We start from the raw sequence: 12825 nt of genomic DNA, 5'->3' as shown, positions 1-12825 counted from the left end.
CGCCCCAATAAGTGCCCCACATCACCGACCCAAATGTAACCCAAACTTGAAGCACCGTATACCTGGTACTTCAGGTTTAACTAACGGGCGACCCCATCCTTCGAACACTGGCAGTACATTCTGGCGGGCCGGGTCCTCAAAGAATGGTATTCCTCAGTTTGCTACCTACTTGGAGACTACGTACCTAGCTGGCTATTCCTACCTGGACGTTTTTGGTTTCTCTTGGTCAGTCACGGGCCTTGATCGTCAATAACTAACTGCTTTTAACATAACTAGGAACAGTGAGCAGGCGACAGGGGAGTAGCAGAACTGAAATGGCATACTACGTGCACCCCAAAAAGCGCGTCAGAAGAGATATCTTGGCTTTGAAATCGCATGTGCTGTACAACAAAGTAAACCGTATCTATTACTGACTACCTTAGTACTCGTTGACGCAGAGCAAGGAATTGCGGAAACCGGCCGAACGCTGCCAAAATGATGACGCCCAAGGTCTCTTACCCTGGACTTCTGACCTAAGCAAGACAACCTTTCTGCCTTAACATGTCTTGGAACCTCTCACGACGCTCGTCATGCCGCATCATCCCGTTCAGCTCACATTCGCATTACCATTCTTGATTCTATTGACTGCAGTCCAGTGTCAGAGTCGATGATGAGCAAGAATAACTTCTCATTATTAATACGGCACCACAGGGTTCATTCTGGCCAGCAACCTGGACCATACACAGTATCTTCTTCGTGTTTGTGGCGCCGATTGCAACCATATCGATGTCGCTTATCTACCTGAATGCAATACGATCCGAGAAGGGCCTTTGGATGTCCTCATGCTGATTTGTCTTTGCCAAATCTAGTCTTGAAGTAAGCTCTTGGTAGACAGCTGGCAGTACATCACATCGTTCGGCAATGGTATCCAAGGGTGTGCGCCTCGTGGCTGGCCAGGCCTTGCCGTTGTCTTCGACAGGCTAGGTCAGGCTTAGGAACGACGGCTCTCGATCGACTTTCAAATGCTCAGGTAAGGATGAGCAATACAGTAGGTGAAAGAAAGTCCTAGCAACCTCGTCGTTATGTTATTGCTTCGATGGAACATTGTTCCAAGCCCACGGAATGTGTGTCTCTTAAAGATGGCTACTACCAAATGTTGCTCTCGTTTGCTTATATTTTGGCCACCGAACACCACTCTGGGGACAAGGAAGTCTGCACGCATTTCAACCCCTCCTCAATGTCAAAAGGCGACCAGCAAGGAAACAATCAACCGGCGTCCTTTCGTGGCGAGTTTTCTTTCGTGAATAAAGATGCCGGTAATATCGATTCGAAAGACCATAACGCTGCGGTTTCGTGGCATGTCATGAATCGTTATGAGCAATGGAAGAAACAAGAGCAGGCTAAAAGGCTCCGAGAATCTGCCCAGGTGCCAATGGGTTCATTTATGAGACGACCGGAGCAGGAGCAAGGAGAGTCATCTGTTGCTCAAGGGTCACGGCAAAGATCGGCACGGCAAGTCTCGTACAAGATACCCAAAAGGGTCACCTTGTCCGACGCGAGTCCTATATCGACAAGTGCTACGCCAACAGTCCTCCCCTATGGATTCAATCCTTGGATGAGCGAACAGAAACTCCAGATTGGCTATCCTGGCATCACCGGGGATCCCGCATCAGGCAGTGAGATTCCAGTATCGTCTGACTCGACACCTTCGACTCAGTCCAGTCTTTTTGAAGGTGATGCTGCCCCGTCGAGCTCGGTCGGTCACACCGTCACTCCCATGGATATTCCTGACAACCTCTCCGAACCTTTGGGGCCGTCAACGCAACAGCTTGTAGACAAGCTGTTCAGCTTCGCATTTGATTTTTTCATCCCTCATACCTGGCCCAAAGAAACAAGACACGAAACGCAAAGATATACTTACGAGGTTTCCAGGTGTTGGGACGATACTATAATGATTTACCAAGACAGGTGTTATGCAAACGCATATTTAAGTCTTCTTGCCGCCGCTCTAGCGGTCGTGACGGAAGATGATGATCTAGCGTACCGCTCACGATTTTTCCAAGGGCAAGCTGTCACAGAGCTACGCCAGCGAGTGGCTCGGTTGGGGCCCCAGGATCCGATCACTTTCAAGGCCATTCTTAAGCTCTTTTCATCAGAGACTCTCGTCGACAACACATCGGTGGCACGGACGCATCTGAAAATGCTACGAAAACTTGTCAATGGAGCTGGCGGCGTCATCATGATGGATACATGGTTCCGCGAAGACCTTTTGTCCTGCGATTGTTATTTCGCCTTGAGATATGACACTCGCCCACTCTTCCCTGTTCGGCAATGGACGCCAGGCCCGCTCAATCAGCCGTGGAAAGCACGTTTGCTCGCATCAGGTGTTGCTGAAGACCATGCCACTGGTGTTGACTCACAGGTTGAGGATGCCGTTATGAAAGCGGTAGTGGCTGATTTGCGTGAATTGTTCAGAGTGCACGAGTATACACAGATGCATCAAATAGCAGCAGACGATCAGTTGCTACGATGGCAACAGTTGCGCAAATTCGACTGTATCTCGAGGATCGCGGATCACCACGTCAATCTTACAATATATCCACATTTGTTCCAACGCCCTCTCACTCAGGCATATACATGTATGGCTATGGCGCTGATGACAAACATGATGCTGGGCTCGCCTGAACCGGTACGTTTCGGCCTCAAGCTTATAGCCGGACTTCGCTCGAAGATGCAAGAAAGCCGAGCGGAAGTCGACGCAGAGGATGACAATCAACACCAATACCGCGGACTACGGTTGTGGGCTTTGTATGTGGGGTCTCTGGCGGAGAGGGTGCATCCGGTGGAAGCGGAGGAGGAAGGCTGGTTTGCAGGCGAGTTCCACAGCCACGCTGCAGATACTGGTCTAGAGAGCTGGGATGGTACAAGAAAGACTTTGAGACGATTCCTCTTCTCCGGTAAGTTACACCAGGAGGTAATGTCAGGGCAAGCCCATCGTCAGACGGATTACCTGAAGGGTTTCTTCTCACCGACAGGATGTAGTTGGAGAGAACCGGTCCTGGAAGACCAGGCTAGTGGCAATATACAGGGCGAGGTTGGACCAGAGGGGCTGGGAGAACATGGTGAGCCCGAGCATTCAACTTCCATTGCTGCTGGAAAGCGACGGGCTGATCACGGATAAGGATGACTGGTGGTGGTTGAGAAAGAACAAGGCTCGCCCTTAAGACGATAGGCCTGCTTACCCTGGGTAGAACATTAGGCAAATTGAACATTTTACAAAGGGAGCCGCTGATAGCAATACTGAAGAGGTTGCCTTCTGGGTCTTGATGGACCCCTATTTGCCAGGCGGTCCCTCTTATACCCCCTTTATTAAGGCTGAGCTATTCCTTTTCTACAGTCCTATGCCCGAAGTCTACGCAGCGGGTCATTTCCGCACCCCACCCGCATCGAATACCCTCCTATTCAACAGCTATTTACTCGCCACAGACTTGCTCGATTTTAACGCTCTCAACTGCTATCGACTATGCTTATCCTAGTGCTCTATAAATAGCGCTATTTATAGAGCCTAGTGCTTCTCAAAAGCGTGTATACCAGCCATCAGCGTCCAGCACGCTATTTACGCGCGTATAAATCGACCTTATTATTTCGTCGATTTGCTCCTACGGTATAGCGTTCCACTCCTCTACTATTACCTTTGCGAATTTATCGAGAGCCTCTTGCGAGTTATCGAGCTCGAGTAGATATAGGTAGTATTCCTTTAGGCGCTATTTAAGGATCGCCTAGACGTATTCGATTGGATTGAGATCTGGCGAATAGAGAGGCTATTCGAGCCGCGATATACTATAAGTTTCGAACTATTTATTAACTCGACTAGCTATATAAATAGGTACGTTATCCTATATAAAGATATTACCCGAAGACTAAATCCTCGATAGTTAATCGTTTAGTATAGCTACGTATAAGCGTACGATATACTCCTAATTAGGCGCCTCCTCGTCTCGCTTTATTACCACGAGATCTAACCTACTATCGAGCTAAATAGCGCCCTAAACTATAATAAAGACGTCCTTACCTTTAGGTTAAGAGTCTATTATCTTCTTCTTCTACTTCTACGTTAGCGTACGGAATATAAAGATAGATACCCCGCTAGACCCTCTTTCGATAGAATACTTATCGGAGAATTAAACCTTACTCTACTCGCCCTCGGCGTCTATAGTCTAATTTTTATATCTTTTCGTAAAGTTCTTACGCTTAAGCGCGTATATCTTCTATAGAAGAGGCCTTTTCTTAGCTAGCTACTTCTTTATTCCGAATTAATTAAGAAAGCGCGAGATCGTACGGCGCTTTATACTAACGCCGGATTTACGAATAAGACGATAGTACGTCTACCGCGGATTTAGTCTTACTAGACGAAGAAGTATTCTCTTATCGCGTTTAGATAAAAGAGGAGGGCGCCTAGAGCGTAGGCGTAACGCTAATCCGATTCGAGTCTCGCTTAATTGAACTATTGTACGCGCCGTACGGATCGGTACGTTATATATATCGCTTATAACCTTCTATAAGGCGCCCACGTCGCGTGCACCTTCGATTTTAGATCGTAAATAGGGAGAAAGCTCGTGTCCGCGCCTGCGTTGCGTCGATTAGCCCTAGAGGCACTCGTTGAGGTATGGTTGCGTGTTGAAGAGGAAGAAGGTAGGAGACGCGTGCGCGTTTTGTAAAAAAACGCGCTAGCGATGCGTGGACTTCGGGCACCTAACTGTAACTCTTGTGCAATACCTTCGCTTAACTTGCCCGTTGTGACCTGCATCATTGGCCTGGCCTTCGGTTCAACACCAACAACTCCCCTTCCTTACTATGCTGTTGCCTCACTTTATTCCTTTCTTCACCGTCTTTACTTAATGCGGACGGCCTTCTGGCCGTGTCTGACAGCCTCGAGATGCCTTGGCTATAGCATCGGCCGATTGACGCCAACGGCACGAACCCTTGGCCGCCAGCATGTTCATGCGTCCAGATATCTGAGCACCTTCACTTCCACTTCCACTTCCACCTACGCTCCCTCATGGAGGCTTGAAGATCTATCGCGAGGTTCGGAGGAGACGTCTCCATTGATCATATACCTGACCTCGGACAATCCGTACCATAACCTTTCACTCGAACACTATGTTCTCAGACGGTCGCACCCGAGTTCACGGATTTTATTGTTCTACACCAACAGACCATGTGTTGTCTTTGGACGCAATCAGAATCCATGGCTCGAGACGGACTTGAAGCGGTTGCGCGATGGGCTTGCGCCGGAACAAGAACATGAACAAGAAATGGCGACAGTCGAGACTGGCAGCTCAATCACAAATTTCTCGCAGCGCTCTGTGCCGATTGACCTGGTCCGCCGTCGTAGCGGAGGCGGCACCGTGTTCCATGACTCTGGGAATCTGAATTATTCCGTGATCGTGCCGAACTCTCAGTCATTTGCATTCAAGCGGAGCACACATGCCGAAATGGTCGTGCGGGCTCTCCTGTCTTCGGAAATGAAACAGGCATTGAACAGCATATCTGAACGCGGTGAGGGTAATAGGTTGTTTGATATCAACAACTTGGACATCCGCGTCAACGACCGCAACGACATCGTCATGCGCCGGAGCAACGCAGATGGAAATGGAAACGAACTTCCGTGGCTCAAGATTAGCGGTAGCGCTTTCAAATTGACCCGAGGTCGCGCTCTCCATCATGGCACATTACTCTACTCGAGCCCCCACATCGACAAAATCTCCGATCTACTTCGCAGCCCTGGCCGGGAGTATATCCGTGCCAAAGGCGTCGAAAGTGTACGCAGCAAGGTCGCCAATCTGGTTTTCACTCCCGACGCCCACCACAGAGACCAAGTGCGAAAATCCATCATGGAAGCGGTGGTCCGCGAGTTCTGGGACATGTACGGCGCCGGTCAACCGCGTCAACCGGGTATGAATGAAATCAGTCTCGGAGACGCCGAAGTCTACCAAACTCCCGAAGTCGCTGCCGGCGTTTCTGAGCTTGACTCGGACGCTTGGCGGTTCGGTCAGACTCCTCGCTTCGATTTTGACAGTGGGGTCCTGGACGGAATGAGCGTCGGGTTCCAGGCGAATCATGGCGTTTTGGAACATTTGACGCTCCGGGATGCGAACGGCGGCGCCTTGATACATAGGCAAAAACGTCAGAGTGGTACCGAACACGAAGGTGATGGTCTTGGTCATCAACCACCTGATGAGGTTAGACTAAGCGACGTTGCGAGCTGGAGGGAGCTTTTGGCCGTTGAACCGGCACAGCAAGAACTAGGCGAAGATCAAGAAGGAGAAGACAAAGCAAAAGCCCGAGCGTGCCAGTCCATGTCGTCTCCGTCGCACCGCAACGCGGATTCTTCGTCCAGAAATGTCCGGGTCCCGGATTCGCTAGTCAGGCGAATCGAGGCTGTCTTCCCCAGATGGCGCAGTTTCGAATGACAGACGTACTGTACGTGTGACTATATGTATGTATAGGCGTACTGCCAGTGTAGGTCTAGTTAATACATACATGCATACCTAGCTAAATGGGTACCTGTATTACCCTGTTGACTTTTCGCCCCCTCCTCGTTCGAATCCATCTTCATCTTCTACTTGTAAATTGTATAGATAGTATCCATTGATGGCCACATATATACTGTATGTACAAACAACAACAAGGCTCCCTGCAGACCATCGCCTTTCGATCCAATTGTCAGGTAGTCACTCAAATCAACAGATACAAGACAGTGTGCGAGCTGCAGGGCATCCTAAGGCGGGTTGCTTACTGACCTAGTTACCAACACTCCACAGACCTTCGTCATACTCTTACCGGTATTCATTCGCGGCCGTACACTCCCATCAGGACCTCCTACCTGAGGTACCGCTAGGTGGGCGGTTTTGCTTGGAGCGCATAGAAATCGTCGATCGGGGCCAAAGTTACGCATTTCCCCCGCGGGCATATATCATATATCTCGTCCTTGTCCTTGTTTTCGTCCATCAATAGGCCTCGTCTCATGGAGCCTTGTCTCACCAAGCCTCGTCTGGCGTCGCCTGGGCTTTTCAGTTGGTTTCCTCCAGTCCGGAGTTCAAGCGTCTCCAGTCGCGGATCGCTATTGTAGTTGACAGTATCGGGCGAGCGAGCGGGCAGGATGAGCTCGCCATCAATGTATGACATGCGTCGAAAGCAACTCGACTCAAACAGGGTCGCTCTTGCAATGAGCTGTGGCCGAATTTGTCTGCCGTCACCCGCACATTGAAAGGACGTACTCTATAACCGATACGGTTCCAGAACTGTGACCGGGTGTCGAGACCGGTTCGAGTTCGAGTTCTCTTTTTCTAGGAACCATACCACTCGCTGCATAGGCAGCCCAAAAGCCCGCTCCATTTTCTTGTTACCGCAAAAACAGGTGCCGTTTCAAGCCATTCCAAAGACCAGGTCCTGAGCCGACGCAGCAGCCACTGCGTTGGGGTCCAACAGGTCCCAGCCGGCAACGAAGCCTCCCTCAGCCGAGGCGGAACGGGCATCGCTAACACTAAAGTCATCCCAGTTCAGGGTACCGACGTCGAAGGTAGGCAGTCCATCGCCTTCAAAGCCCGAGCGACCGCCGAAACGCAGTTTATCCAGCTGAGCTGGGCCGGGATACAGGAGACGCGTGAGTTCGGCGTCTTGGGCGGGGCCGAACGACGACAACGAAGGCGGACGGTTGGAGAAGACAGCCTCCAAGAGGGGACCCAACAATCGCTCATAGACACCCGCGTAGTTGGAGACTTCGTTCCATCCCTGGGCGGCAAGGGCCAGGAAATTAGCCGTAAAAACTTTGGTCATTTCGAAAATCTGCTGCGCGGTGAAGCGGGCCGAGATGGTGTCGAAGCCGTGGCGGAGACAGAAGAGAACCACCATGCTGTTTTCCAGGACGTGGTGGGCAATCAGCCACGAGCGCCGATAGAAGCCGGTCAGGATATGGTCGCGCAGTGACTTCGCGCTGGAACACGCCGCTTCAAATGCCACCATCAGACTCCTAGGTCCAGGCATGGGCACGCGCGGAGATGGGCGGTGCAGGTTCGTGAGCCCGTGGGCTAACGTGAATTCCGTCAACTCGTGGCCGTCATTGTAATCGTCGTACCATGCCTGTAACCGTCTTTCCATGGTCACGAGCCAGTCGTCCCAAGTCTGTCCGGGCTCCAGAGGCTTGCCCTGGAAGTGCACCTCGGTCATGGCCGATTGCAATCGTCGGAAATGAATCCACCGCATCATGTGCAGTTTGGTCTCGTGTCCGGTTGGGTCAATGCCGTGTGGGTGGATGTGCCGGTCGTCCAGCACCGAGGGGAAATGTGCGTCGATGGTCTGGTCTGGTATCGAGAGTGGGCGTTGCAGCGCTGAGCAGATGGCCCGGTCGAAGTTGTACGCCGACCAAAAGATGCGCCTGCGCAGATCTAGTGTGAGATGGTCAAATTTCAAAGCCTCGGGAGGTTCTCGATGTAGTCCTAATTCGAGACAAGCGCGCATGGCGGCGCCCGTCAGCATCCACACGTTTGCCAGTCGAGGGTTGATTGACGCGTATTGAAGAACCATAAGCGTCACTTGGATGCCTGCCAGATCTGATGGGATCTTGGCCTTGTCAGATAAGTGTTGAATGCCTTCCTCGAAAAGTGAACCTGAGAAAACCATATGTTTTGCTTCGTGGCCTGTCTTCGCGCTGCCCAGAGTTGCAGATATAGAAAGCATGAGGTAGATGATCAAGAAGTCGAAGGATGGCGGTACGGTCCGTTGTCTTTCGGGAAGTTCTTGTACCGTTCTTACCACTCGCTCGAGCTGCTGCCACAGAGTTGGCGCGTGGAGGATGGGGAAAATAGGATACACTCTGGTCATGTACTTTTTGACCAAACTCCGCAGAATTGGACTGGGGATGCTTTTCAACATGGCACAGCTGACCTCGTTGGCGTTCCGCGAAAAGGATCTCCTGCGCGCCTCCCGTGGGCTGCCGGTTGCTATAGCCGTCGACGGCGTGAGGCTCATCCTTACTCGTGCTATCAAGTCGGTGATGCCTGGGCCGGTGGGTAGGATGGCGAAGATCATGGCTTGGATTTCACCACAGCTCATCACCTCGTCCCGAATTGTGTCCCTTGCCACCTGGGCACTGGTGTCGACGGCTAGAGGGACTTGATGAGGTTCGTCCATTTTGGGGATATCCACGATCGGCAGCGCTGGATTCGGCGTTGGAATGCCATCATTCGTTGGCATACCTGCCAGGATGTCGGAGGCGTTGAGTTCTTCAAGATGGCCATTGCGGGCGAGTTCTCCCTCGACTTTGGCGATTTCGGTCTCAAGATGCTGCACGATGCTCCGGGGAATGTTAGGGTCCTGGTCTTTGGAACTAAACCCGGTGCATTCTGATCTGGCGGCAATACACTGGCCACAAGGGATTGCGCGGTCACATTTGATCTTCCGCCGACGACATCGCGCGCAGGACAAAACAGAGCGACGACATTCGGTCATGATTGTGATTCAGCGCTTCACGCCATCAAAGTTGTGGGTGTGGAATGCCTCGGCGTTTGGTTGGACGCCCAAGCCAATGATGAACTATGTGGGTCGTACAGATGGCTCTCGACCGTGCTGATGTGTATGCTAGATAGACATTGTACTGTCGGGAGTGTAGAATATTGAAACCTCGTGTATAAACCCAGAGATGGACAGCATGGAACATGCTTTCGGAGAATGAAATGGCAGAGAGTCGGCGGCGAAATGAGCCAGCGATGATTTGATAGTCGTGGGTTCTCGTCGAGCTGCAGAATAGGGAAAAGCGGCTGTTCATGGCCCGCAATAACTAGCCTCGATTCGTCGTAGGGTTGCAGTTTATCGCGCATTATGATTGGCAGGAACACGAACCAAGTGTCAGAATGGCAGTAAATGGCAGGGTGCGCAATCTTTAATCGCGTCCTTTATCATGCGAAACCCCGCCACTCGTGTTTTAGCCCGGCACTAGGACTATAGTCTGACTAACCCGCGTTCCTGCGCCTTTCGTCTGCATGCGCAACTGCCCGCCTGAGTGTGCGCAGTGTCCAGTGTCACCCGCCGTTTTCTTCTCCTCTCTCAATTTCTCTCTCCCACTTGATTGTTTAGCCGGTCCTCTGATCACATATTCGTCGCGGGCGTCAACTGAGATGGTCGGGCCTGGCCGGAGCTGTAGAGAGACAGATTGCATCCCGCCAACGCCCCGCGGTCGGCTTCGATACAAGGCTGAACGCACCGAGCGCACATGTCCTTGATCCTCCATCGTGGCCGTTTCCCCAGATCGGACTTGGTCTGTTTATAAAAGGCAATATGGACTTCGAGCACGCGACCATCTCCGAAGCAGAACTCACCCGTTTGCTGCCCACCTGTCAACGATGCCGTCGTCTACGCCGCAAGTGTGACACGAACCTCCCAGCTTGTCGGTTATGTCAAAAAGGAAAGGCTGAATGTACCTTCTTTGATCACGCCTTGCAACAGACTCTGCCACGAAGGTGAGCCGCAAAATAGTGTTACATGCAGCCTTGTGCTGATCATTCCAGTTATGTCCATTCGTTGTTGACTCGACTGAGCCGGCTTCGGTCTGTTCAGGCAACGATCAATGGATCCAATGAGCCCTTGCCGCCGCTACCTGCCGCTCAGCACGAACGAACCACTTCCATAGCATCTTCTCACCTTGAGCAGCCTCACAATCAATGGGGCACTTATACCAGCGAGCTCTCCTTCGACAAGCACTTCATCATTGAGCATGCCAACCCCACCTGCTGGCAGTTTTTCGGCAGCAGCTCGCCCTATGCTCTTATTGTCGAGGTTTTGGTCCATGCTCAAGCCAAGCTTGGGTCCATGGTTCATCATCCAGATTATGCTGGGCCTGAGTTCTGGTTGAACGCCCAGAACACCGAAGTCGGGGAACCTCTGCAACCTAGAGCCACCCCATCTCGTGCAGAGATCGAGATGCTTGTCAATCTGTTCATGTCGACCACAAATCACTTGACGGCCTTTTTCGACCCTGAGGACATTGCAGTAGAGATTGACACATACCTACGGCATCACGGCACCAATGTGAAGTACCTCACCGGGAGGGAGGCGCATCAGTTCTTCCGCGTGGCCCTGATTTGTGCCATTGCTGCTGCCAACAAGGCCCGACACCACTCGGTCTATGACTCCGAGTCGATGGCCTATTATGCAGAAGGCTTGCAGTGCGTCGAGGAGGTGACATCAGACGTGTCTCCCGACGCCCTTCAAGCTCTTCTATTGCTCATCGTCTTTGCTCTCTTCCACCCCAGAAAGGGTGACCTTTGGAAATTGCTCGATTTTGCTTGCCGTCTTAGTGTTGAACTCAACTACCATAGCGAAACCAACGACGAGTACGAAGACGACAAGAGCCGCAGAAAACGCCGCTCAATATTCTGGGGACTCTATTGCATCGAACGTACCATAGGCCAGCACCTTGGTCGACCCTCGGACCTACCTGAAGAGATCATAACTACCGAGTATCCGGCTTTATTGACTGATGCCACGCTGGCCGATGCCGAAACCTTGCAACTCGTCCTCACGTCTCACTACTACCGGCTGACGTACCTGCGCTCCGAGATCTTCCGTGAATTATACCTTCCTGCAGTGGCGCCCAACTTGCCACGTATGTGGTACGAACAGAGCCTTGAACAGATATTATCATGGAGGCGGGAGCTGCACTTTATTGACAACAATCTTGGCATGGGTAGCATGACCTGTGACATGGGATTCGACACATCCGTATGCTTTCTTTTCCAGCCACTGTTGCTGCGGGCACTGGCTAGTGCCAAGGAGCCTATGCTAGGCCCTGAGGTTACCGAGGTGATCCCCCGGGAGAGCTACCACTCAGCGGTGCGGGTGGTTGAATTCTACGACAAAATCTTTCGTGGTGCCGAAGGGACACCCTGGGGGATGTATCCAATCACTGTCAATTCGGCCCACTACATCCACCAAGCTGCAATCACCATTATGGCTCATTGTCTATTAGCGATTGATGGCAGGCTTCCTGTTGTGACCTTTTCACGTGAACTCAGCGGCGATGTGGAAGGGCCTGTTGATTTCAGCGGCATTCATGAAATAACAGGCACATGTTTGATTCTCCTGAATACCTTGTCTAAAAAATGGGCTGGGATGGTAGGTGTCTTGGACATTTTCAAGAGCCTCCAGGCTAGAGTGTTGCCTACCATGATGCGCAGTGGTTTGGGTTGAGACGAATCAGACGACAACCGGAACTGTAGGTGAATCTGTGGGTAGTTTGTGCACCGTCAACCTGGCACAGGCTGCTCTATCGACAATGGTTTGGTCCAACGGGAGCTTAAGATACTAACACATTCAAGGTGTCTGACTGCTTCAGCATTGTCTACGGTGCAGGTAAATATTGCCATGCTTAGGGTGCATTTCCAGCATCTGAGACAACAAACAAAGACCCTCAAAGCAAGCGGGTCTAACAAACAGCAACGCTCTAGTTGAGACACAGTCATCAAGAAGCCAAAGACCTCAAAGGATTGCTGAACGACAAACACGTCCTTGCTTGTTATCAGTCCAGCAGAGGATGTCATCACGAGGCGTGTCTTTTTTCCAGAGAATTGTACGCGTTCCGTGTTGTGAGAAAGTCAAAATAAAGCTATTATAACGCGACACCCCCGTGCTGTTCTTGTCCTTCTTCTTCATGTCGCTCCATTATTCTATCATCAACAGGAAGGCCCTACATCAACAAAGGCAAATCTGGGCGCTTGCTTGCATCCCAACGCTCAACACTACAAATCATCGAATGATTATCACGATGGAGTCCAACACTGTAGCACAAAA

The 12825-nt window shown here is 51.4% G+C and overlaps 4 protein-coding genes across 5 annotated transcripts; 3 read left to right on the top strand and 1 right to left on the bottom strand.

The window, feature by feature from the left end:
* Positions 1–62: 62 nt before the first annotated feature.
* On the top strand, positions 63–3366 carry HMPREF1120_03790. 2 transcript variants are annotated; one of them, XM_009157873.1, is made up of 3 exons: positions 63–225; positions 277–373; positions 423–3366. In XM_009157873.1, exon 3 carries the CDS (start codon positions 1076–1078, stop codon positions 3158–3160), a length of 2085 nt encoding a protein of 694 aa, XP_009156121.1. In that variant the 5' UTR covers positions 63–225; positions 277–373; positions 423–1075; the 3' UTR covers positions 3161–3366. The 2 variants fall into 2 exon arrangements, with proteins under 2 accessions (XP_009156121.1, XP_009156122.1); XM_009157874.1 differs by having other exon boundaries at positions 277–392; positions 444–3366.
* Positions 3367–4755: 1389 nt separating this feature from the next.
* On the top strand, positions 4756–6671 carry HMPREF1120_03789 (lipoate-protein ligase A). The gene has a single exon (XM_009157872.1). It carries the CDS (start codon positions 4878–4880, stop codon positions 6450–6452), a length of 1575 nt encoding a protein of 524 aa, XP_009156120.1. The 5' UTR covers positions 4756–4877; the 3' UTR covers positions 6453–6671.
* Positions 6321–9755, bottom strand: HMPREF1120_03788 (uncharacterized protein). Its single transcript, XM_009157871.1, has one exon. The coding sequence runs from the start codon at positions 9487–9489 to the stop codon at positions 7408–7410; it is 2082 nt and encodes a 693-aa protein (XP_009156119.1). The 5' UTR covers positions 9490–9755; the 3' UTR covers positions 6321–7407.
* A 559-nt stretch (positions 9756–10314) lies between these two features.
* HMPREF1120_03787 (uncharacterized protein) lies at positions 10315–12225 on the top strand (the record flags this gene model as incomplete). The annotated part of the gene is made up of 2 exons (XM_009157870.1): positions 10315–10496; positions 10545–12225. The coding sequence occupies 2 exons, from the start codon at positions 10315–10317 to the stop codon at positions 12223–12225; spliced, it is 1863 nt and encodes a 620-aa protein (XP_009156118.1).
* Between the last annotated feature and the right edge of the window lie 600 nt (positions 12226–12825).

The sequence above is a fragment of the Exophiala dermatitidis genome, assembly GCF_000230625.1.
Source record: "Exophiala dermatitidis NIH/UT8656 unplaced genomic scaffold supercont1.3, whole genome shotgun sequence".
In the NCBI taxonomy this organism is placed as follows: domain Eukaryota; kingdom Fungi; phylum Ascomycota; class Eurotiomycetes; order Chaetothyriales; family Herpotrichiellaceae; genus Exophiala; species Exophiala dermatitidis.
The sequence above is the reverse complement of the archived record's forward strand: the minus strand, read 5'-3'. Positions and strand labels throughout refer to the sequence as shown.